At 35.7% G+C, this 27925-nt stretch overlaps 1 protein-coding gene across 4 annotated transcripts in view; it reads right to left on the minus strand.

Moving 5' to 3' along the window:
* The window catches only part of LOC106624824 (cadherin-99C-like), a 388115-nt gene that overhangs the window by 26812 nt on the left and 333378 nt on the right, over nucleotides 1–27925 (minus strand). For all 4 annotated transcript variants that reach the window (XM_070105969.1, XM_070105968.1, XM_070105970.1 and 1 more), the window contains exons 4-6: nucleotides 19885–20069; nucleotides 5374–5552; nucleotides 4639–4764 (exon numbers count right to left, since the gene is read on the minus strand). In XM_070105969.1, coding sequence (XP_069962070.1) covers nucleotides 4639–4764; nucleotides 5374–5552; nucleotides 19885–20062 — 483 coding nt within the window. In that variant the 5' untranslated portion in view covers nucleotides 20063–20069. The remainder of the gene's footprint in view (nucleotides 1–4638; nucleotides 4765–5373; nucleotides 5553–19884; nucleotides 20070–27925) is intronic.

The raw sequence follows: 27925 nt of genomic DNA on the forward strand, positions 1-27925 counted from the left end.
CAAGGAGAACAGCAAAAGTCTTTGCTGAAAAAAAGTTACACTCAACTTGTAATAATCAATTTCCGCATGCTTGGTTGTATGCAATAAGGAGATGGTGTGCGTGGGGCACAAGCATCTAACAGGCGATAGCCAGAAGATGTTTACGCTCGCTGAGGAAATGTTTGGGGCCAAGTTATTCCTGTTGAACGGGATTTGTGTTGACAGCAAACGAACTTAAGAACATTAAATGGCTGGGGAGAGAGGAAGGAAAGGGCCGGAGGGGATGTGGTGTAAGCACATTTGATGGACAGCTCTTTGAAATGGTGCCAACAGGTGCTGCTGCCAACAGCCGATTGATGTATAACAGTGCAACGTGTTGCAAATTTTGTGCAACAAACACACATACGCACTTTGAGTGAGTGTATGTGTGTTGCCACGTATTTGTGCAAGAATGCAATGTGCATTTTTACGCCTGTGGGAAATTAGTTTGCAACATGCGACCATAAAAAGTATTTGTTTAGTCTTTTACAATTTTTTTTTTGCACAGAAACGATCACGAAAATTGGCTGGCAACATTAGGAGTACGACGAAAATGCATAAAAAATATTTTATTAAAATAAATCTATAAATAATAAAGTAAACTCAACCACCATTAGCGGTTGTCGTTCGTGTAGACTTGCGTGTCGTGCGACATGCTTCGCCAGCAACATGTTGCACATTGGCTTCATTAAAAGCAACATGTTACTAAGTACTTGCGCCGACTAACCGCTACAGCAACTACTCAAATCAACTTGAAAGTGCGCCAAATTGACAACTGTCCAAGCGACTGAGCGACCAAGGGGCGAAGCGTTCGGCTGACGGCCATTTAATTAACAAAAATACGCACAAAATGAAGGCGATTTTTTCGTTTAATTTTTGCGTATGAATTTTGTTTATGTCGCAGCTTATTTTGTGTTGGTTTTCTTTTCGCTTTTGACTGCTGTCCGTTGACAACTTGTCTACATAATTGATTGCTCTGGCTGCGTTGCCGGATTTCAGCGTTTGTTTGTTTGCAACGTGATTTACTTGTTGTTTGTGGTGGCAATTGACAGTTGCAATTGACTGTGGCAAGTAAGTAGCGGACATTTGAAAAGTGGTTGGCAACATTCATGTCGCAATTGCTGTCCAAAGCACTGTGTTTGTAATGGTAAGTACATATGTAATGTCTATATATGTGTATATTTATACTTATGCGTGTGTGTGTATTTGAATAGGTATGCATGTTTGGAGTAATCTTTGATGATGACACCCTAATGGGTGTACTTTTGTCGCTGCTTGTTGGACAGTCCGCAGCACTGGATGCATTATATAGAAAAGAAATAAGAAATTTGAAAAAATATCTTTAAACACAATTTATAACGATTTCATCATATATCATTATCATATTCGTCCCCATATGGTTTCCGTAGTCCAATTGATTTATAACCGTTAACATCATCATAATCACCATCGTCATCATCATCATCATTATATTATCATTAGCATCATCATCGTCATCATAATCATCACCATCATCTTCATCGTTGTCATTATCATCATCCTCTTCATCATCATAATCATCATCATCATCATTATTATTATCATTATCATCATTTTCATTATCATCATCATCATTATTGCCATTCCCAGCTCGGTAATAAAATAGTACAAAGTCATCTAGAGGGATTTCAAGAATTTTTAACAAATCAATCACGAAAAAGAGCTATCATCTGTTTGGACCACATAGAGATCGCATATGTTACTCTTTTGACTGATGTAAATAGCCCATGTTGTTGATCTATGACTTTGTTAGCTTCCCTTTGAAATAAACTATGTTGAAGTAGTTAAAAAGGAAAGCTGCTGACATATAACTAAAATTTTTACATTTCATACATCTTTTAATCAAATTAAAGGAAGATGCAAGACATATGTTGTGTTATGGTTTGTCCATCCCTCGCTTGGAGTGAGCATAACTTGAACATAATATTCTGTAACTGATAATAGAAAACTAGTTGGCATCACCGAAAGCGGCTGAATATATCAATAATTTTCTTTAATCTTCAATTTTTGTATAAAATTTTAATATATTGTAGTGTATAAAAAAACTATTGAAAATAATATTTTTCTTGAAGAATTTTTTATGCAATCTAGTCCTTTTCAATTCTTAACTTACTTATTACTATCTCTTAGTGACACTATTTGTTGTACATAATTGAAAATTATGAATTATCTTCAACGCATGCGAAATAATGCAACCCACACCCAAATTTTGTTGTTATTTTGCAGTTGTTGCACTTATGTATCTTAGTATGTGCACATGCAAAATAATTGATCAGGGCAATGCATTGTTAAGATGACCGTTTAATAACAGCAATATAAAGTACAATTAGTACAAAGAACAAAGAAAAAAAGCAAAAAGAAGGAGGGACTGAAATGATTTCGCATGTGAAACTTCTGACAGCTGACACGTTCGTTTTGATGTTACTTTGCTTGCATGTCTGTCAATCAGGCAGCTGTTCCCAGTTGCCTGTTGCAAGCACCGATGCAGTTGTATTTGCAAACACTATTATGCGCAGTAGAGGGTATGTATGTGAGTATTTATATACTTAGTGGTTAAGGTAATTGATTTCTTTATGTTTTTGTGTATATTTGAAAGTTTATAATTTGTTATTTTTATTTGGAAAAGTTGTTGTGTAGAAATAATAATTAATAGTTTCATAAAAAAGCTCAAAATAATAAAATTAAACAATTTTCGTATTGTAAAATGAGTAAATATTTATTGGTATAATCGAAAAAAATTATCTAAAAATGCGACTGTAGACTTTAAAAACATAAAATCATAACTTAATGGCCCTGGAACTACGGCAGTAATAATAGCAAGCTGCTCACTGTAGTAAACTTTCATTTTATATATATTTTATTAAGTTTGAGTTATAAGTGAAAAAGTGGTGTCTCCGTTTTTCGAAGTTGGCCACCAAAATCGAAATATTTGTCTTCTTTGTCCGTACTTGAAGTTGCTGCCACATCTGTATATATATATATATATATATATATTTAAGTAACTTACCAATAAGTAAAACTGTGGGCATCATATTTTAATGGTAAATACCGTTTTTCGGTCAAGCTTACATGGTAGATTTTATATATGGGGTAAAACTTGGATCTTCGAAAAAAAAAAAACATTTTTAGGAAATTCTATTTCCCAAGGCTAACATGAAATTTAAGAAAATATGTAACAAATATATTTACTTCCCCAAACTATGAGGCATCGTTAAACATTGAGAACATATAGGAATTTCTAAATTTAGCTACGGTTTCATAAAATTTAACCATAACTAAATAGTTATGGGCCTTCTATGTAGAACAGCATTCTTTCAAAATCATTTTCTAAATAGCAATGTCTCTATATTACTATGCACATATCAAATATCTAATTTGGCCATGATTGGAGTCAGATGCTGTCTTTTCATCGAACAATCTAATCTTTAGCTACTTTAAGACATGCTACAAATATTTTTACATAGAAGCTGATTAAATAATAGTAGAAGGTAGTCACCATTTTTAAAATATGTAGTTCGATATATATTTCCATTTATCTAGTATTCGTTATAAAAACCATACTTTTGCACTTTTGGTCAGTTGTTAGCTCAAAAACTATTTAAGTTTATTAAATTAAACTTAAATTGTGGGTCTAACGGTATTTGTGTACCAAATTTTACTGTTACTGTAACAAATCGTAATAAATATTCGGTTAAAGTGGCCACTTTATTTTTACTTACTTAGAATACTTTATTCAAAACGAGTTTGTCGCTTAAGTCTTTAGAATTTTGCGAAACATTTCAATTTCGCATAATTGTTCTAAGGCAGCACCATTGCATACAAACACACATGCAATACAGCTAACGTTAATCTTAACAGAGTTAACTGGAGAGTCGTTTAAAAGCGTGCTAATAACAACAACAACGCCGACGGTAGCACCACTAACAAATGTTTGCGAGATTTTATGAGCAATTCTTGTTGGTATTATTTGCAGTTTAAAAGAAATAAAAATGTGCGTGGGTGCGAAAATCCAGTTGCGATCAATGGAAACCACCCACCAGGTTGGCGAACTTGACTGCAGTGTGCAATGCGAATCATTTACCAGCTGAAGGGGACGCTTCAAGCGAGCGATCGGCTGTGCGGGAGACACCTTGCCTTAGAGCTAGGCACATTTAATTGTTGGCGTTGGCCACTTAGATTGTGGTTTTGTAATTTTAGCTAAATCGGAGTGGAGCAGATTTTGTTGTTGTTGCTGTTAATGTCATAGATCGCAAAATATAGCGAAGAGAAGAAGGAAAGCAAATATAAATTTCGCAGCGCGAAAATGCATTTCTAGCAGCGTCATGGCGAGCCGGTGCGCCGCGCAGGTCGCTTCCCGCTAAGCAGCTTATCAAGATTGCGGCGAAGAGGCAAATTAAATCCAAAACACAGACAAATATGGTTTTTGTAAAGTTAAAAAAGTTGTTAATTTCCTTTTTTCGCTTTTTGCCACTACTTCTACATACACACATGCATATACCAATGTACGCTTCTTTAATGTTACTTCTGCTTTGTTGTTAAATTTTTGTTTTTGTATTTTCATAGAGATTGTTCATTTCTTACCTCCGGCACGGTGACCTCATAGGGTGTGTTCATGAAGCGCGGCGCATTGTCGTTGACATCAGATACGCGCACAATAATCGGAATGCTGCGTCGCTTGTTGGTTGCGTTGCGAATCGAACAGGAGACCTGTGGTGCAGCGAAATGAAATAAAATTTAAAACAAAATTAAATAAAGTAAAAACCAAAAAGAAATAAACACAAATAAAAGCGTTCAATATTTTTAAAAAAACTAAGCAGGCAAAAATAACCTCACATACATACGCACTCGCTCCCAAAAGTGAAGCACTTCGTTGGTGGTTTGCACAAGTGGAAGATATGCTTGAGAAATTGCAGCGCGGCACGCCAAATGGCACAAGTAAAGCATAAAACGCTTGCATATTTCTGTTTATTAGCTAAGCGTTCTACATACTTTTGTAGGTGGCTGGCGCATTTTGTGGCATGCAACTGTAAAACTTCGCCATAAAAAATTTGCATTTCACCAAACAAAATCTCACAGCGGCAAGCCACCGCGGGCTTTTTTCATCTACATATACATACATACATTTTCAGTTGCACATCCCACCTACTTGTATATATAATACCGCAAGCCAGCCGCCTTTAGCGCGCTGCATCGCGTGAATTCACTCGTACACAAACATACTCTCAGACCCACGGATTCACACACAAGCTGCTTCACTTTATTTTGAGCTCAGCTTTGTTCTAGTAGCTTAGCTTGTGGTCGCTTTCGTGTACTCACCTGAAAGACAATGTGACTCAGATTCTCCTCATCGCGATCGAGCGGCTGCAGCAGCTGCAATTTCTTGCCGTCCAGCAGGAATGTCGGATTCCCCTTTGGGAAGACTAGATCCAGTGCAATTTCCGTGTAGGGATCACCGTAGATTGGCAACTCCGGCGGCGTGGTTTGTTGGCCAATAACTGTAAATATACAAATAAACGGTGCAGTAGCAGTTAAAGAACAAACATTAAGCGTAATATAAAACAAAAAAGAATTAAAGAAAAAATTTGAAATATAGTGGTACGGATGCTAAGTTCGCAGGCTGAACGGCTTACGGATTTATTTGAAAAAACAGTAAAAACTTTTGAAATTAAGAGATATTATAACATATACACGATGGACGTGAAACACGACCTTCCTACGTATGTTTATATCTTAAAAAAAAGTGCATAAAAAATATTTTTTTTTTTGATTTGCAAGTGGATGTATCCCCGTTATATCTTAACTAAAATTTGAATTTTTTGATTAAAGTACTTTAATGGAAAAAAAAACTTGTTGGCTTAAATTAATCACATTTAAATTACTCTTGTGGTAATTTGAAGCCTATAGATCCAGCCCAGCTCCAGTCGACTTGAGCGTTTTTTTGTACCACAATGAATTGTATAGTACACGATATTTCATGCTAAATATTTATTTTCGAATTATTTCCCAGAAATACTTCTTCTATATCTGAAATTGTTGTCAATAATTAATGCCTTTCCGGTACTTTTCATTAAAGATTAAGTAAAAATGAAAAAAATGTAAGGAAAATCGCATTTTAAAATTGTCGCAACTTATTTTATTTGAGAAGAATATATCTACAGCTGCGCCCTCTGTCGATCCATGGGAGTTGCTAAGGCTTGACTACAGCACCATCTAGCGGATTTACATAAATATGACCCAATTCAAGTAGCAATAATATCAGCAATTTGACCAAAAGTAAGCGCGATTCTCTAAAATGCCTTTCAGTTCGACTTTGAAGGAACAACATATGATTTCTAAATACACCATTTCGTCTCATGTAGGGTATAGTGATATAAACCCATCCACAATTTTATTCTTCTTTTTTCTTTTGAAGATGCGTTTATGAAGAGGACGACTTTAGTGCAGTCGGCATTAAGAGAATTGGGTATTTCATGTACTCGTGTTTGTTGAGTTTCAACGCATAGCATCAACGAGCGACCATTAACGGCGAAAAAAAAGACGGCATACTTGTTTATATGCACTCAGGAGTATTTGATGGGCCATAAAATGTGCGAAAGCATCGGTACCAGTGAGTTATTAATTCGACTACATGAACTTTAAGTGCGTGATACAGTTTTGTTGTTCGCAAGCTTAGCAAGATGTGTTTGGCGCTGTGCACACATGCGGAAGTTATTAAAATCTTCATAAATTCTTGCCTCATGTTGAGTTCTTTTTTTTTTTTTTGTAAATTTTCCCAATTGTTAAGCAACATTTGAAAGTGTCTTACTTTTAGTATGATTATATGAGAACTTGGACGAAATACTCCAGCATAGTAGTTAACTAAGGAATATTAATGGGTAAAAAGTAATAGATGACGAATTTAATTTACAAATTAGGGTTCTAAAGTCCCCTTCTTCGGTTCGTTAAGCTCAGATTATTTTTTGGGCTTCTGTATTCAAACCCAGCGTCATTAATTGAAAAGATACGATAATTCAAAATATAGCATATTCTAACTAGGTGCAAATGCATTGCATACTTATATAACAATTCGTAAGCTTTTTTTAGAATTCGTAAAATGAACTGTTCTAGTTGCTTTGATTTGATAATCTTACTATCACTGGGCTTAGTTCTGAATCCGAGCCTCGTTACTTTGTATTAATTTTGACCTTTGAAACGAAAAAATGTTCAATTGCTCTCAACTTAAAGTTTACTATGAAAAGTAGTAAAGAGTTTTTGTTCAAAAAAGGGTTACAGATTTTTAAGAAATTCAACTTTTTAAGAAGAAGTTAGTCTTAGTAAAGTTAAGTATGCTTCCAAAAGAGAGTATAAAGTAAGCTGGCATCACGTTGGGTATAAAGTGTGCCAATGCTAGACTCGAACCAAAGAAACTTATAACAAATGTATGCCGAATCGAATAAAGCGTTGGCTCAGGAGCATATTTTGAAAGATTTGTATTAACATACGTGAAATAATATGTTTTTTGCTAGTCCGGGTCAAATTTGATCAGATGATATATAACTCATATAATCTTTACAATACAGTTCTCAGTATTTTTTTATTCCTCAATCCAAAAGAGATCTTCATAATTTGAAACTCCACATCTATTAAGATTATTCCGTACTCTTCGAACATGTTAATGCCTCCTGCTTTAATTTCCCATTACCTGTTAATATTGCGCTTTATTTCATTTATCAACTATCTAACGAAATTCCTCCTTTCCTTTTGCTTCGGATTACAAGGCGACTTTTCATTCGTGCCATACAATTATAATCATTAAATCAGATACTTAAACTAAAACTAAAATCACAAGTTGTAGCAAGTAGCAAGATAGTAAAAAAGAATGTAACTCAAAACAACAATAGCAAAGAGACAGTGTAGCCAATGGCAATATATACACACAAACATATATATAAACATACAAGCGAACAGACAGCTGAGCATTAGAACACAATAATATTCGATTCGTAGGAACAGCGAAGCGTTTAAGGTAGCGCTCTGACAGCAAAAAGGAAGCCAATGCCACAACAACAACAATAGAAATATAAGCGATAGATACAAAGGAGAAATGAAACACCGACGACGATTGCTGCCGCTGTTTCAGGAAGATGCAGGAAGAGGTGTTCAAGTTTTGCGGCGCCCGAAAGTGGCATGGGAAAAAACAACAACTAAAACAATTGTAATACAAGTATGTGTCTAAAAATGCATAAAATAAGAATTTGTGGCACTGAATACTAAAGAGCAAATGAAATATAATGAATGCGGAGCTGTGGAGCGAGGGGACATATGCAAGTAGCTTCGTGCAACAGCGCGCTGGCAGGTAGTAATAGCTGTGTCAGCGCAGTGGCTAGGTTATTTGGTGGCATGTAAAATGTGGAGCTTGCTGCCAGCGCGTTTATTGTTGAGGCTGCTGTGCTTTTTGCTATGCTGACACAATTGTGCTTACTTTGATTTAACTTCTGCTCATTTCTTGAGTTTCACTTCCCCACTTTGGCTGCCAACAGCTGAGTTGGTATAGTTTATGCTTTGCTGCAACTTGCGCGAGACAAATGTTGCACTTGGTTTGTGTAAAGGGCGCGTTTGTAGCAAGAGCGGCGACAGCGGCAGTCACGGCTGCAGACTAACACCGAGGCTGCAACAAGGCGTAGCGACTGTAATTACCAGAGGAAAAAAGCAGTGAGCAAAATGAAACGGGCAGCGAACGGACGGCAATGGGCAGCCACATGGATGGCGTTTAAATAGCGTTTGGCGTAGAGTACAAGGGCGGTCCCGACATTCTAACATTGGACAGTTTGATCGGAACGTTAGTAGCCGCTGCTGTCTCATAGAATCACTGCCATAAACGAAAAGCGGTTGTATATACAATTGTATGTATGTGTGTGTGTGTGAGCGCCGATGCCACAAAGATTATTATTTCGTGTTGCGCCGCGCCAACACTAACCACTTCTAGTTGGTTGCAAGATTTGTTAGACGATTGTTTTGCTGCCGCTTTTGCTCATGATTTCATGTTGCACTTGCCACGCTTGTGTTGCACAGTTCATTTAATACAATTACGCGACGAGTTGTGTTTCCGTTGATGGAAACTTAGTTGCCTCACTGAATGCTAAATTGCTTCGTTGTTGTCGCGGCAGCCAGCGTCGAGTGTATATTTATTCTGTGGCAAGTATAAAATTAAATTTGAATGCTCTGGAATGATGGACGTTGAGACAGTTTTATGAAGCGCAAATGGCAGTAAAAGGCAAATACTCACATACACCTATACACCTATACATACACATTTGATAATTGCAAGTTGCTAATATGCACCTTCGTTGCATTGTGCTCATGGTTATTTGTAACATGCTGCAGGAAATATGAATGCCGGCATGTTGAAATGCATGCCACATGTCATTATTCACCACATATGTGCATGTGTATGAGTGGTAAGAATGTTTCATTTCGTACATGTACTTGTAAATGCAACATCAGTACAAAACAGATACACATACACACATGTTACTACACAAAGTTCCACTTGAATACACATTTCACACGCCGAAGTTTCGCAGCAGTTAGTCTTTTAAAAGCGACATAACTATTTTATCGCCGGCGCTGCTCCTATTAAAAGTTAAATGCAGTACACACACATACACATACATATATAAATCACGTGTATATTTAAAACTTGCAACTGACTGCATGCAGCATGTTGCATCAACATTCTGTAACGTGGCAAAGTAAATTACGCCACAGATCTTAAATTAACAATCTTAATGAAAGCTCGCCAATCGGCCGAAGGGAGGTGCCACCATGCCAGCGAGTGTTGCAAATGCTTTTAAGTTTAAATACGAAAGTGATTGTTGGTGCTCCGACACTGAGCGAAATTGTAGCAATTCGACAAATGGTTGCCTTAAACTCTATTGGAGATGTGGTTTTTTTTAAGTTTGTGTGTCTCCATTTCCTTTGAAAGTTTTATATATCCGTTTATGTTAACAACTTGTTTCAAATATATAGCGAATTGCTGTTATGCAGAGCAAATGAATATATATCCAAACTTTAAGTGACTCCAAAAAGTAATGAAAGCTCTTTAGTAGAACTAAACTCACAAATACTTTCTATTCACTGATTTTTATTCTAGATAATGTAAAATTGCCAAAAGTAGTATAAGTTTAGGAATGAGTACAGGAACTTAAATTATTGGCGAAAGTTCTTAAAAGCACAATGAAAGTTCAATAATTTATATTAACGCTCAATCTGCTGAAGCAAAAGCTCAAACAGCTACCACAGAATCTCAATAAAATGTAATAAAAGCTCAACAAGCAACAATGGTATCGCTAGGTTGAAAAAAACACATACAAGATTCCAAATGTTGGCCTATCGACTCTCACTTCCACGATTCATATAGAACGATTCATGAAATAAAATTTTAGTTAAACAAACGACTGTCACTAAATCTAAAATAGAATAAGTGAGCGATAGATAGTGTTAAGAAAACGAAGAGATTGAAATAAGTGCTAGCTTTAGAGAATAAAAAGTCTTATTGCTGGATTTAAAAGAGGATTTGAGTCATCTTCAACATGGGGAGTAAAACCATTGTCTAGACACTAGAGAAAGAGGTTATTAATACTTTTTCGGTTAGGAAATAATCCAAAAGATACTTAACTAAGAAAACTTCATCCAGAATGGATGAAAAGGTGTTATAACTGGTTGTCCGAATTTAGTTAATATAACGAAGTCACATTTCTTCAATTAAGAAATGATTTCCAAGTTTATAACAACGGATTATTCTAATATTGTTGTAATATTATGAAGAAGACATTTAAAACTGTTTAGAAAAATAAAAGTATAGGTGGTATTGATTTGACTTGCCGAAGCTCAGAACATATTGGGATTCCTCTGCTTTGCATTCAGGAGGAAGGGTTACAAAAACTACGATAATCCATTGAATAAAATATTAATACACTATATTAAAGTAAAAAGCCTGAAGAAAGACAACAGAAATATTAGAATTCACTGCAGCCCACACATTTTGCAAGCTCATGCCTGAGATGAGTTGCATTCAAAAGATCATTACCGCTGCTGAAGCAATTAAGATGATATGCAACTTTAGTTTCAACTCCTTCTCTAACTTAATTTTCATTACCACGACGCTGCTGCAACATGCAACGCCAAACGATAGCGGAACAATTAAGCCGACAATTATAAAAAGACAGCGCTAGGGGACAGTGAGGCCAATAACTTAGCTGCCCAACCGAAAGCATGAGTCCAACACTGATTTACAGCACTGCATAGAACAGCACGACACTGCATAACACGGCCTGGCATGTACATCGCGCGTGAAAGTGTTCAATGGCAGTGACGTTAACAAAGTAATGGCAGCAAAAACGGTGGCGTCACCACACTGATGGCGGTCGCCGCAGTCAGAGGTTGTCAGCGCGGTGGTCATTAACTGACACTACCGTAGTTTACATTTTTAATAGAAGCCGACAAGAAATCATTATTCTTCTGTGCATTTACGTTATGAATTTGAAATTTTCTCTCGCCTGAATGTAAGTTGGGCTGTCTGGCATTGAGAACTGCAAAAGAAGGGACAGTCTGGATGAAGTTGGCGACTGCTGTGAAAGTTGGGTGATGGGACTTCGGGTAATTTGTTGTCAGGCGAAAGTGAGTCACTTCTGTTGGTGGTGAAACTTAGTAGTCCCTCGCCGCTCAAATAAGATTTTTTTGCGACAGATGCATTACGACGGTTTTACGAGGTCTATAATTAGAAGGGTCAACCTTTGTGATGGCGCCAAGTGAAAGGTTCTTCTAAAGTTTTTTCCTTTAGCTATTGGAAAACTTAAATAAAGGGTATAATTTCGAAAGATGAACTTGCAGTTATTAAATGTTGCCTACATTTAGGATTCAATTTCTATTCATATGCTACGTAAGGCATATGTTTGCTAAGTTCGATATCTTTTTTTTATGTCAATCTGTTGGGAACTTTAGGCGTAGAATAAGACCACCGAAGTAAAACATTAACGACTAATCTACTTTTGAGTAGATATTTGATGCCTCATAAACAGCAATATCAAACTTTCTGGAGCCACAGTCTTAAGTTTCAATTTTCATTCACTAATCACCAATGGGTAACTTTGACCAAAAGCGCCCAACTGAGAACGTACATAATGCTTTCATTTGATGAGATATGCCAAGGAATAATAATTTGAAGCTTCCTCGTAAAATGTTTGTGAATATTTCTTGGTTCCCAGAATTTTAAGGAAAAAAGTAGGATAAAGGAACAAAAAAAACGGCCTAACTGATGATAAATGTCGCGTTTGGTGCAGTTCCTCGGACCAGGAACAACTTTTCCAATATAATAAAGGTTGTATCTCTCTATGAGTAACTTCAATCCACAAAAAATCCAATTCAAACACCATGCCACCAACTAAGAAATATTTACAACTTACAACACGCTGACAGCCAGCAACTTGATAACATTCTCATCACAATTATTTGTAACCGCTAACGATTTTGTATTTTAAAAGTTTGCGTCACACTCTTGGCACTTTGGAATGCCTTATTTATGCATTTCGCCAGCACTTGCAATATTTTTGTGTGTACGTGCAGAATATTTTGTCTGGCTGTAATGCGACTCACTCCACCATTTGGTGCAACAATAATTTCTGTGCTGGCAAAACCATTCGACTCGCTGGCGCACAATGTGTAATTTAATGCGCCACACTCGTTGCAACTGCAACGCATGGAGTTTGCCTTCATGTTCAGTAGTCCACCACGTGTTTGCGACCAGGACACTGTAGCCGACGACGAGCAACGCATACAAGTATTTATAGGCGCACCAAATGACAATGTCAACGCACAGACGGACAACGAACCGAAAAAAACGCATTGGATGTATTTATTACATGAACATCTGTACTATTCAAAACGAAATTAAAACGAAAGCAAAATTATGTGTATGGATACTTTTTTGTGAACTTGAGAAACACAAAACTGGCTACTGTGTTTACCTACTTTTATACTGTATGGATGTTGGTTGTTCCACCAACCAAGACCAGATAGAACAATTCTTAAGAAGTCTCGATAACTAGCTTTGATTTTAAATTTTCCTCTGGTGACATGCTGTAAGGCTTTGATAATTTCAAAAGTGTATTAAAATTATCTGTGCTATATTTAAGATGCCAAATTTTCTGGGCAATGAGATTATATCCATGTCACTGAAAAGTAGTAAATCCGAGGTTTTAATGTACCATCTGACCAGAAAGTTCCGGAAATTGTAAATGAAACGAAAATTTTTTAATCTTCATCAATATTTATTTTTTCGCCTTCAAAATATGCTCCTTCTGAAGCGATACACATATACCACATCAATTCTCTCTCTTCCAGATCGCCTTTCGTTCCCTCTGCGAATTTTCGTTTACGGCTTCAATCGAGTCGAAACGGGTTCCACGGTGTAGTAACTTGATGTTTGGAAACAAAAAAATCACATGGGGTCAAATCCGGTGTATCCGAAAACGGTAGTTGATCGATGGCATTGAACGAGTTTTTGGTCTTAAAAGCATTACACACAATGGTCTTTTTGCAAAAAATCCAGCTCTTTTGGAAAAAGCCGAGTATTGACGCGTCTCATTCCCAAATTATCTGTCACAATCAAACGAGCTGCTTCATGGCCGATGTATAGCTTACGAGCTGTTTCTCAAACACTTGCATGACGATTTTCGAGCACGATTTCCTTCACTTTTTTGATGTACACGTCAGTGGTTGACGTCAAAGGACGACGAACGAGACAAGTCTTCGACGGATTTCGGCCATCCTTAAAATTTGTGTACCAGTCGTAGACTTGGGTTTTCGATAGAATAGATTCATAATAAGCCTTTTCTAACATTCGCAACGATTCCGCACATGAAATTTTGTTCCAACCACAAAATCCTTGTTTAATATTTTTTTCCATTGTAAAAATCGTAAAACACTACTGAGGTCGACTGATTTCAACAGCTGCTGCAAACGAACTGCTTGACAGATGACGTTAATTTTTGGCATAGTAATTAAGTACAGTGCTACCATTCTAACAAAAAAAAAGTGCTTAAAAATGTTCAACGCGGGCAGTTTAAATGACAAATTCCGGAAAATTTCTGATCACAATGCATGCATAATGAGTGGACGAAAATATGTAACAATTCCAGGTTAAACAAGTAAGGAAGGGCTAAGTTCGGATGTAATCGAACATTTTATACTCTCGCAAAGTCAAATGGTATACTCGTTTGAGATTTCTTTGTGGATTGACTGATATTTTCGGTAGAAGGTCAACTATAGGCACTGGGGTCCACATATTTAGTACTTAGGGGTTTGAACAGTTTTTGTTCGATTTAGACAATTTTTGGCCGCAAGGTGGCATACTTTAATTACATTATTCACGCAAAGTTTTACCCCGATATAATCATTGTTACCTGATTTGCATAGTGGAAAGTGAAAGAATCAGATGGAATTGAAAATGGTGTTACATTGGAAGTAAGCGTGGTTGTAGTCCGATTTCGCCCATTTTCGCACTATGACATAAAAACATGAAAAGAACGTTATGCACCGAATTTGGTTGAAATCGGTTGAGCAGATCTCAAGATATGGGTTTTCACCTAAAAGTGGGCTGTGCCACACCCACTGACTAATTTTGAACGCGGTTCCTATAAAGTCATCTTATACCATCTCAGAGATAAAATTTAATGTCTCTGGCGTGTTTAGTGCTTGATTTATCGCGCTTTTAGTAGTTTTTAACAGTACCGTTATATGGGGAGTGGGCGGAGTTGCCACCCGATTTCAACTATTTTCACACCGTCAATAGAAGTGCTAAAAACATTTGCTTCTAGTGAATTTTGTTAATATAACATTAGCGGTTTAGGAGATATGCACATTAAACCTATTAGAGGCGGGACCACGCCCACTTTTTAAAAAAAAGTTTCAACTGCACATGCCCCTCCCTAATGTGATCTTGTGTACCAAATAACAGTCTTGTGTCTTATTGCGGAGCTTAGTTATGGCAAGTTATTTGTTTTTGATTAATGGCGTTTTGTGGGCGTGGCAGTGGTCTGATTACGCCCATCTGCAATACCAACCGTCTCACGGTACCAGGAAACATGTCTACCAAGTTTCATAAAGATATATCAATTTTTACTCAAGTTAGAGCTTGCACGGACGGACGGACGGACGGACGGACGGACAGACAGTCACCCGGATTTCAACTCGTCTCTTCATCCTGATCATTTATATATATATAACCCTATATCTAACTCGATAAGTTTTAGGTGATACAAACAACCGTTAGGTGAACAAAACTATTATACTCTGTAGGAACAGGTTGCGAGAGTATAAAAATTTGGAACACACTATGTTTTATATACAGAAGCTAAACGTTTTGCTTTAAATAGAAGAGTTCAAGAATATAATGAAACCTATATATTCCTGAAAGGACCTTCCACTAATTACAAAAAAAAATGTGGGCTAAGGATAAGTTTCTACTTCAAGAATTTTTGGAAAGTATCATAGCAAAAAATGGATTTTTTAGAACACCAAAATCAGAGAGTTCAGTTAGTCCACCTTTTCTTCGAGTGATTTCCATTTCTGATTAGAAGAACTTCCACAAAAAGTAGTAAAACTTAAAGTCCATTTAGCGACTAAGTCATTCTGGTAATATGTGGGATCACCTGTAGCCGCAATAGTCTAACGGTATTATTGACATCAATATATTTCCAAAACTAGAATGAGGTATGAAAATCAATATGTATATTTTTGTTTTCCAATTTGCGGTTGAAGCACGCTTATCGAAGTCCTCTATTGGACATTTCTGTACTTACCTATTTACATCTCCGAAACTAATGCGAAAGTGCTAGTTGCATGGTAAGTACTCGTACATAGCGAATGCAATAATGTAAATGAAAAGTGAAAAATGGTATCAATTTCCCGCTGCAAACAATGTAAAAGCAAATACCTTCGAGTTTGTGGCGTTTGTTTAAATAGCCGGTGGCAATGTATACGGCACGGGGCACTAACGTGTGGCTGAGGGAGATGCCAAAGCAATTTTCACGTAGCTAACTAAATGCAAAAGAGAAAATTTACAGTGTCTTTGTTGGTGGAACAAATGGTAATCGCAGCGTTTATCGTTGATCGCAATTGTTTTCGGTTGCAACAAATAACTATTACTGTGTGGCACCGATGATAGATCCATATGCAACAACATGTGCGTATATGCTGGCTTATATAAACGTAAATATGCATATGTGTGTGTGTATGTGTTGGCAAACTCTATAAAAGCAATTGTTAATTTAACCGCAATCACGCCAATATTTTTCATTTCATCGCCGATGGCTTATTCAATTTTCCATTGTAATGATTAAAAGGAAGGCAACAGCACAGCTATAATATGGACGATGCACCAATGAAATGCAACACTGTCTATGTATTCGTGTGCATGTGTGTGTGTGCATATAACTAATACATGTAATAAATTTGAAGATCTTCGCGCTGATGCGTTGCTTTGGCAAAATATTGCTGCCTGCTAAGACTTTGTATACCTGTTGCCTGCATTTGATGTTGTTGTTTTTACTATTCGCCGGCATCTACATGCAGCGCTCAACATTGGCATAACAATCAAAGTTTTGTTTAAAAACGATTTCTCTTTGTTAATAAAAGCGGCAAACCGCAAAAGTTGATGTGGTAGACAAATAAAACAACAACTAAGAACAAGTAAAAAATCCAGAGCCAGGACTGCGCACGGTGATTTAGTTAGATGAATCGCAATAGAGTTTTGAGGATTGTTAGAAAGAAGAGAGTTAGTTTTCGATACCCTACATTGGAAATGGAGAATCGTTTTGACATTCAATAAAGTTTACAAAAATAAAGTGGAAATACAATAAAATAGTTCAGTTGATAACAATATTAATGAAGTAAAGTAAAGTCCAAAAATGTAAATCCAGAATTTTAATGCTGAATCACTAATTTTGCTGTATAGATTGTTTATTTATGTTCGTGGCTCTTCATTCTCCATAATGATTTAACAGGTTCGCAACTTAGCTAAATATAGTGCCAAAATGTAGGCAATACATATTTCGGTTACTTTTTATACCGTTAAGAAATTTTCGTAGAATCATCATGTTCCGAAAACCAAAATGTTTATTATAGCTCTTTCCAATTTTTTTTTAATTATCCGAAAAATATTTAGTTTTCCTTAAGCTTATATTACTGTTTAAGATTCGAAAGATATGAGTAGTTCCTGAAAAATATCTCTCTACACCGTGTTCGGAGTCAGATTTTGCTTCATACCTATTGTTGAACAATGCGCCTGAATGTCGGCAATCTTTTGGGGAAAGGTACACATATAAAGTGTCAGAAATAGTTTAACAGGATTTTGAAAAAGAGAATACTGATTGCGTTGAAAATTATAAGACAAGAAATTATATTATAAAAAAGCCTTGATTTTTATTATTTATTTGGGCGGTGAAATGGTATTGCTTTGTAGACCTGGTTTATTGTGTTTTGGTTCTCGAAACATTTAAGGTTCATCTATGTTAAGTTGGCGACTTTGCTAAATATTTATTATTTGGACCTACTTCTCCATTCAATATAACAATGAAGAATATATTTAAAAATAAGTTGGTCTCCCTATTTTGCATCAAAATTTATATTAAAAAAAAATTTTTTTAAGGCATGAATAGTTTCAGACAATTGCATACAAATAATCACAACAAAACACTGTGCCACAGTGCTATAAAAGCCACAACTTTGAATTGCAGCTAAAGTAGCTGCAGGATATGACGGCACCAACTAGAGAGGCGCAACGCCAGGAAGAATAAGCGAGAAGAGCGAATAAAGGAAAGGAAAAATAATACGTCGACTCGATTCTTTTAATCAGTTTTATTTCTATTCGCTTTCATCTGCCACAGTGAAGTGGCAGGCGCATAAAAGTAAATTGATCTGCTTTTGCTATCGCAACACAATCGTAACAGCGAAACAACAAACATTAACAGCAACAAAAACAACGAATAGCAAGAACACTTTAATAATAGTGGCAGCAGTGGCACGCACCGTAATCTACAACATACGAGTCATACCTTGAACATACAACACTTGGCAACTTGCAACACGATATGTAGACGACAAGCAACACAAGAAGGGTGCCACGTAGATGAGTGTGTATGTAAGCATATATGAGTGTGTGTGTGCTTGCCTTTGAAAAAGTAATTGGTGAACGCCTTTGAATGGCGTCACGTGCAAGTTAGTGTGTACAGAATTGCTGCCACATTTTGTTGTAGTGTAGGCAATAACTGGCAACGCATTATCATCATCAGCGTATATAAACATTTATGTTACCATATTTTACCTCGCCTTTATGCGTTCGCCTTGTAAATGATTATTTTTGTACTTTTTGTTGTTGTACTTGTGGAAATAGCCACAAAGCTGATTCATTTATTGTGATTTAATATAGTGGCAAGGCGGTTGGCGCAGCTCAGCAATTCATTGAGCAAAGCAACTTATGAAATGGACCAAGCGGAAGCTGCTGCTTTAGTTGCTGTTGTTGACGCTGTAGCATGTTGCAAATTATAAATGTGCGAAAAGTTCATTTGCTGCACGAAATTGCTCCAGTTGAAATGGCTGCGTTGATTTTGTGCGATAACTTTTGTGTAAGACGCCTGCATTTCGATGTGCGACGGCCAGGGCGTATACTCAACTTTTTTCCAATTACTAAAGACCTAAGTGCGGAGTAAAACTTTCGCTGCTAGAAAATTATACCCCTTTTCCAATTATGGGTTTGATTATTGCTATTATGAAAAGTGTTGTTTAAGCACAGCTTGCCCTTAAGTAAATCCCAAGCGTTTGCAACATAGGTGCAACTTGTACTGGCGTCTCACACATGCGGTCTGCTACATTTATATGCCACTTTGATTAATGTTGCTTGTTAGCCCTACAAACAATGTGGCGTATATTTGCAAATATCTACAAGCGACTAAGCGATAAAGGCAAATAATTTATAATAAAAGTAGCAACTCGCCATAAAACAAGCAAATGATTTATAAATATTTGAGCGCTAGCAAACAACAACAATGTGCAGTGAAATGTAAGCGCTAACTGCTGTGTCTAGCACATAAAGTGATGAAGAAAAATGATGGTAATTTTTATATATTACTAGGGAGTGGGCTCATCAATGCGGGCATGCTAGGCTGTGGCATGCAACATTATCGTTCTGCTGCTGGTGGGTAGAATTCGCTCGTAAATTTAATTAACTCTGCGAATCGAGAGAAATAAATAAAAGTGTAGCAAATACTCGTACGCTGAAAAATCTGAATTGACATTAAGTGATATCTATATTTAGGTATATAGGTATGACTTTCTCAGTGATAATGGCTGGCCTACAAAACTGATTGCAATCTTAGATAAATGAGTGATATGCGTGCAACAATTAAGTTAAAGATATGCAAATACAAAAAAGGTGTTTTATTAAGTAATTATTTGAAATAGAAAAAAATTAAAAAAAGTGGCACATTTCAGAGATAAATGTTAAATAAATTATAGTGCAAAAGCATTGCGCCAGATGGAGCAGCTTTTTAGGTAGCAAAAAGTTAGTTTAGTGATTTTTAATGTAGTAAGAAGTAAATATTTCCTGAAAATTATCTGCTTTCAGCAGAACTAATATAAGAATTTGCAAAAATACACCAATCATTACGATTCATGATTGATTTTCTGTATTTCTACATTATTCCTGTAAAGTTTTCTTGTATTGTATTGTGCCCCTTCCCTCTATTTATATTTCTATTAATGCAAAAAAATATTTCATAATTTTCTACTTACAATCACCACGACTCTCTTCTATATCCAATATAATATTCGTTTGTCCCGTTTCAACTTCACACAATTGTGATTTGCCCAAAATGCCAGAAATACGTTGGCAACTGAGCAACAATATTAAAAATAACGAGCGCGCGATGCTTGCTGCTGCACTTCGGCGTATATTAAGTGGCGCTGACATTGTGTGGCTAAAATGCAAAAGAAAATAAAAAGAAAAAATATTAGAAATAAATAATTTTAATATGCAAATTGGAAAAATTATGCTGAATATTAGAACATAACTTAATTACAAATGATTTATATCTATTATGAAAAAATATAACAAAAATATGTTATATAAATATTAAATTTTGCGATCTGCAAGAAGAGATAAATTGTATGTATACGGAGAAGCCGATCGAAGAGTTGTCACCAGAAAAAGTTGAAGAAATATTTTTTTGTTTGTAAATATGAGATTCGAGTCCTTAACAATATTACAGTTCTTATTATTATTATTTACTTAAATTGTATGATAACTTCCTGCAGGTTTTTATTAATTTTAAAATAGAACTGGGTTTTAGAACTTTGCTGGGCTGCTTTAGGAAGCATTTTTGAGCTTAGCGCTCAGCTCAGGTTTGCTATGTTAAGTATGAGCGAAGAGTATTTGTAGAATAACACGAGAGAAAATGAAACTTAAAAGAACTATTTTGTGCGACAGTATAATTTTTTATAAGCTCTATACATGGTCAACTGGTTCGTATTAAAGGCGCATCCATATTATAGTCCGAAATTGACCTTTTTAAATTATAGTTGCCTCGTTTAAATATAGATTTTATAGACAAGTGGAAAAGAGCGAAAGGGAGATCAAGAACAGAAAAGATTTTAAGTAGTTTTTTTTCCTTAGGCATATCGAAATTTTCTACAAACTTTTTGAATTTATTTCATTAAATAATATTTATTGAATTTGACTTTAAGCCGAAGAAATTACGAATATTTCCTAAAGTTTATTATAATTTATAAACCTTATAATTTATTACCGCAATTTTCCATAATTTAAATTCCTTTTTATGAAACATAATAATATTTAATATGACATGAACAACTTATTTATTTTATGAGCAATTTTACACCAGGAAAATTTTTTTCTACAAAATATACAAAAATTTTTTAAAAATATTTTTATTTTAAGGAACATTTCCATGCACTTTCAAGGACAGCACATTCGCCACTTAACTATGTTTGAAAATTGTGTGAATTTTTAAGTACAAATCGATAAAGTAGGTGGCCATATATACTAACGTAATTTTAACTGGCACATGGAACATTGGTTAGTGCTTTTTGTTTTTTGTCTTTTGGGTTCATTTCAATGAAGTACTGCGTGAATAAGTGAATAAAAATAGAATTTGCACACTTACATACATATATACGTGATTGTCTAATGCTGAAAACTAGTGCAAAAATAATTAAGAACATGTTGCATGAATTATTTACAACAATTTCGTAAATTATAAACCCTGTCACCAGCGATAAACGGTCTGCAACAAATAATAACATACACTTGGCGTGGACACCAACAACTAAAGCACTTCTAGCCTGTGCTAACTGGTTGGGTATGTAAATAAAGACATATTTATGGTGTATGTGCCTATGTATATAAACATGCCCAAAGTAAAATAATAAGAAAAATTAAAAAATATAAAAATAAAAACTAAATTTATTTAAAGTTGGTTGTCGACAAGCGTTTTTATGCTTCTCATTAACCTTGAATCATTTCTATAGGCTTCATTCACTTCCAATTGGCGTTCAACGCAAAATAAGTGAGCGTGCTTTTGTAGTTTGCTCTCAAAGCAAATATTTTTCAAACACCCTGTATTTAAACTTTATTAACGGTAATTTTAAATTTTGCATGTGTTTACTATTTCAGAACGTTTTTTATTATTATTTATTTTTTTCTTGCTTTTATTATTATCCTTATTTTATTCTGTATTCTACCCCTCTATTTCTTTCCAACTTATTTTCCAGCGATTATTCAGCAAATCGTTATTGCCAGCGACTTTGCATTTGCATTTATGCAACTTCACCCATGAAACGGTGAATTCAAAGACAGTTTTTTGCGCTATTTCAACTGTTCATAGTGTTGTTGCTGCTGTTGTGTTGCTAATCGTTAATGCCACTCAGCGCACATTGTAATGCCAACGCTGTTTTTGCTGCTTCTTTTTGTGTGTTGTTGTTTTTGCATGCCTCTACGTTCTGCAAAAAGTTATTTGTATTCAAAGATATGCCACACCGAATATGGTCAACAGTGGCAACCCATTTTGGGTGCAAAAATGCGATTGTGATGCACAACTGGCGGCTTACACAATGTTGTGGCAAAAACAATAGCAACAAAAAAATAAAAAATACTAATAGTGGTATAAAATCAGGAATCTGTTTGAGTGCAGCTAGAAATGTGTGTTAGTGTAGAATGGCTTCAATGAACGGTCAGCGGATTGTGAAAAAAACTGGGAAAGCAGCGCGAACAGCTGCTGCAGCGTTTTTTGGATGTCAGGGTCTCGGTTGTATGACCAATACTCCTTTTGGTAATGTTACTTTAACAAAATGAACTGCTTTACATTTTGAAATCACTGACACACAAGAATGAGTTTATAAATTCCGGAGAGGTTATGATGTTAGAGAAAGAGAGAGGGAGTGAATTATTTTATTTTGAAATAACTATTAGTAAATTTATAATTTCGAAGCAATTATACATCTTAGATAACAGATTTGGTGAATTTTGGAAATTTTCCTTGTTTAATATTATATAAATGCTAACCTCAGAAAAATAATTTAAGTAATTACGCATAAAATGTCATTTTATTAGCTTACGAAAGTTAAAAAATTATTGCCTACAATTAGAGGTTTTGTTAATATTTGTAAGGAGTTCATTAAGAAACTACACTCAACAAAATTTCTTTAATAGCTTTTTATGTTTTTCGAATTTTCATTAAATATTTGCAATAACTTTTATTGTGAGTCTATCATATCATTCACTCATGGAAATTAAAACAAATCAGCCTAAATGTAGGCAACGATTTGTTACAGGTACATATACTTGTATCAGAGAATGTTAATTAAATATTATTACCATTCTCTGCTTGTATAGCCGAAATTTACTGAAATGATTTCTGGGGTGTGATGCTGTGTAACATAACTGGTTTAATTAAAAGTGTTTCCAGGTAGTCATTAATTTGGAACAAAACCAAATGTTTCATAATTTTAGAAAAGTATCTTCCTAATAAATTATATTATTTCATCCAAAACGCGTACTCAATCGAGCATAAATAGATTTACTATATGTACTTACATAGTTGAAATAGCGTATTAGAAAAAGGAGATTTTTGGGAAATAAAACAAAAAAAAAATTTATTAATTATTTAAAAATTTTAAGAGTATTTTTTTTTTTTTTTTTAGAGATGTGTACAACCTGCCGAAATATGAAAAATAATCTATTTCTTCAAAACTTCTCAGTAAGTGTGCCGCTTAAGCTCGTTCCAATAATAGTACATAACTAGCCAAACATTAAATTCTCGCTAGGCTTTTGAAACCTGATCTCAACTAATAAGAAATATATTATACTTTATAGTTATCTGTTCTTCAGTGGTGAGAAAACAAAAAAGGTTAGAGCGGCTCTAAAAATAACAGCTCCGTTATTCTCCCCTTCATAAATTTAAAGTAAGGAAGAAAGAGAGTCTGATTTAACATTCCTAAATTTCGTTGTTGAAATATTTCGATGTGGAAAGCTGTCACAAAAGTATGTTTTGAACTTTTCGTGAACCTCCAACGCCTTTTGCAATAAAAACATGTAAAATTTTATTTATTTACCCAGAAATAACTCTTAATATTGGCTTAAGTTTTAAACTACACAAAAAGCCAATATGTGTCCGATCAATAAATCGGCAAAGTCACAAGAGCTGCGTAAGAATAGGTGTTTTTTGATGTCTAGTCCCACTTACATATATAAGTGATCGTTAAAGAAGTAAGCTCTGTTAAACTGATTTTAAACTAGTCATACAAGAATAGGTTCGATACTAGTACCTTTTGAATCATTTAAGAGTTAGTTGTTTAAAAACTGACTCGAAATATATATAAAAAATACATTAGATTTATTCCACTGGTAGACGCGCTTCCTACCTTCCTATACATACTCAGACTCATGGGTATGAATTAAGACCCTGTGCTTCATGAGTTCATTTCTTTATGAGTATGTGGACATAAATCAGAAAGAAAAAGCACTAAACTGCAAACCAACTGTAGTTACTCACAAAGCAAAGCACGCAGTCTACCAAAGTTTCCACAAATACATTGTTGCTACAGCGCGCATTTACCATGGCAATTACGGTATCTGCAGTAAAATCAAGCGCAAACAGCTGCAATGTTCGAGCAGAATCAGGGGAAGTACGAGGAGTACAAAATAATCAAGCACAACACATAGAATACTAACAACAATTTAAACCAGCGAAAAGAAGCAAGCGAGTGGCGGTTGGGAACAATAAAAAAATAAACTAAAACAAAACCAACACCAACTTAAAAGCTTACAAGCATGTGCAGCCAAAGTGGCACAAAACTGAAGGGCGCAAGACACAAAAATGCGGCATCCTGTCTTGGCCGACAGCACAGTCGCCGAGCGTTAAAGAGGAGCTCACAAACGGCAATCATTGCCACTGTTTCGCTAACTGTTACTTCTTTTTATGCTTTTTTTTGGCTGCTTCCTTTTGACAGAGCTTCGCTTGTGCAACATAACAGTGCAATAGCGCACATAACGGCTCTCCAACGGCATCGTTGACTACTGCATTGCGACGTTCTAAGTGATGATGTTGTTGTTGTAGTGCCGGTGGCTTGACTGCTGTCTGCTGCACCTGACCAATCGACACTCACTCGTGCAGCCGAGCACGCCGTTGCCTGTTGCATGTACGGCCTGTCAGCCCGTCATCATCATCAGCGACAGCAACAACAGCAGCAAAAAGGAGAATGTGAAAGGAAGCGTTCGAAAGCGTGCTGAAGCTGTCTAGCGACAGCCAGAATATGGGAAAACGAAAAGAAAGCAACAGAGTGAACCAAATTGCGCACAGAGTGTGAACAACGCGCGGAAAGTTTCAACTGCTGCTGGTGCAGCGACATTCACCATCGGTGCTGGCGATGTGTGTCAGGCCGCATGCAACACGTAATGCGCAAACGAGGCAGCGCGATAAAGTTGCACTTAGATTGAAATCTTAGAACTGCAGATTTAATTTAATTCATGGCGTAAAATGCTTAGAAAGTATTAAATAGGCTGACCGTAAGCTTGTATATATGTATGTATATTAGGGATGTATATATAATATATTAGGAAGTGAGTATACTTTTCAACTTTTTTCAATAGAATAAAGTCATAATATTGTTTGTCTAATTGGCTTATAATTTCCGTTCTGTAGTTTCTTAGTGAAGGTAATAGCGACATGCAAGAGCCCAGATTTAGTGCCTTTATAGAATATGGAGACCAATTGTTGGAGACATATGTAAGTACATGATTTCAGTTCCAGCGCCAGTTTAAACAACCCCCATAGTATGCGTCTGAAGTTTAGAAGTAGAAAAGTTGGCTTTAAGTGGAATATTTCAAATGTTGTTATTGGAAAGTTTCAGTTTCTCTGCCGCGAATATAACCTGTTGAGTCACATTTTAACTCCTTTCCTATGGAGGACCTTTGTTGTTCATTTGTGAAGGTCAAGGAGCATGACATTTTTTGATGTAGCGGGAGAAGACATTCCACACACAATTCAGTCGATAGTTGAAATTCCTTGAATATTTAGTTCTAGTGACGTAACCAGGATTGTTTGTGAACGATTGAAAATGAGTTCGAATATCCTGTGTAACTTTATTACTTTTAATTTGAATATTCATTTTATCCATGCAATGGCGGTGCCTAAACATTTATCCACTTAACCACAAGATTTTATGATCAAAATTTGGTATGAAATCGCGCAATTTAATTTCCTAATTGTTGTGCCACTTCTGCTGTGCACCGTTGGCTTATAAAATGTTGTACTTAACACAGGTTAGCTTCACAGCAGCTTAATGCAAGCAAAGCCAAAGGCCAGCCACTTACCGTTCGAGAGCAATAAATAATATAGTTTGTATGTAAGTTTTTCTTGTTGTTATTGTCGTTTACTCTTTTACTAAGTTCTACAGTTTCAAGATTTTGGCTTGTAATTAAGCGTTGCGGCCTGTTAAAAATTATTTAACATTGAAGGGGAATAAATAAAATAAAATAAAGATGAAGTGGAAAGAAAGGTTGTGCTGCTTTATGAGTCGTGTTGCAAGTGAGCGCGTGGAGGAAAATCATGTTGCGATGATGGAAAGAATTAACGAATAGAGGATAGAGAAGATATATGTACTTATGTGTAAGTTTATACACATCTTTACTTATATATATGACTATGTTTGTATATGTATATGAGGGCTTAGCAACATGCAACCAATTTTTTGCACTTTGCAATTTTTCTGAGTTTAAGCTATGAAGATGCCACTTACAGGTAGCAACTATGATATTTTTAGTGAGGTTGTGAAGATGCACTTTTTAACAAGTAGAACAGTTATTTAGTAAGGTAAAAGCACTAAAAACTGTTGCTGCTAGTACGCAAAGCTATAAACACTCTTTATAGTTTTAAAAATTTGCGCTCAGTGAATTTTGTAGTAAACGGGCTAGTTGAGTGACATTCTTTTTTTGCCTTCGCCATTCCTTACAGTAGTTTGCGCTTCTTTTGCTTGCATAAAAAGGCGGCTCTTTGTTTAACTGCTTTGTTTTTATTGTTTTCCTGTGTTCGTGGTCAGAGTTTGACAGTGTAGACTGTGAGCTTGCAGAACTTATGTCATGCCACAAACTGCCTACCCGGCAATATACATTCACACAACCGCCAATGTGTCGGACTTTCATTTCATTTGTACTTTCCTTATTTTTTGTACAATATGTTTGGAACTGTGTGTGTTATATACTTTCAGCGCTGAGAACATCACATCATTACGGCTACATGCTGTCTGCATGTATTGTTATTTCTCTTTTCCTTCAGTTTCAGTAATAATTTTACAATTTGCGTCATTCACGCCTAAATGTTCTAGTATTGTCATCAAAACTGATAATTTAGTCACGGACAGTTGCGTTAGTTTGGGGCTGATGGCATTACTGGCACTTTTTTAACTTCCCGCTAAGAAAATGGAAAATTTTCTAAAAATCGGGAAGATATTGGTTTCACCCCATTTTGAAAAAATCGAGTTCTCAACAGATCTCGACGTTCTGAGGGTCGAGGAAGCTTCCCCGAACATTTCTACGATGATGTCCGTATGTCTGTATGTATGTGTGGATGTATGTGTGTGTGTGTGGATGTATGTGACCCTCTTATAACTTTTAAACGGCTCAACCGATTTGAATAAACTAAACGGCATTCCAAAGGGTTTCATTGCACTTTAATTTCGTGTGAGCTTGGACCCAATCGGACCAGTAGATTTTGAGAAATCTCAAAAATAAAAATTTTGAAAAATCGTTTTTTCGAATTTCTTCCAAACAACTTGACCGATCAACACCAAAAACTAATCAGTTCTAAACCTTGAAAAACACATCGTTTGCCGCAAACCGGGTCAAAATCGGTTGATTTACTTGCGAGATATTGAAAACGAAAAATTTCGAAGAGCTCAAAAGCAGTGAAAAAAGCGAAATTTGAACGTTAGCGTATGAAATTAGCGCGAAGTTGCAGGGATGGCCCTTGAGGCCAACCGTTTTCCACATTTTTTCGATTATGTGCTGCTATTTTATGTAATAAAGCAGTTGTGGTTGGAATTCTTTACAGAGCAAAAGTTCTGCGGTGAAAAAATGACAATTTTAGGTGTGTGACTTCGCTAAAAATTTTGTAAAATAGTTTAGCTGTAGTAACGCCTAAATGTAGGTAATACTTTGCAACTACTACTTTGTTATTATTACGGAAACGACATACTAGGGTTAATATTTTCGAAATCTCAAAAATTACATAACATAACTTAACTTAACATAATTAAACAG

The sequence above is a fragment of the Bactrocera oleae genome, chromosome 2 (assembly GCF_042242935.1).
Source record: "Bactrocera oleae isolate idBacOlea1 chromosome 2, idBacOlea1, whole genome shotgun sequence".
In the NCBI taxonomy this organism is placed as follows: Eukaryota; Metazoa; Arthropoda; class Insecta; order Diptera; family Tephritidae; genus Bactrocera; species Bactrocera oleae.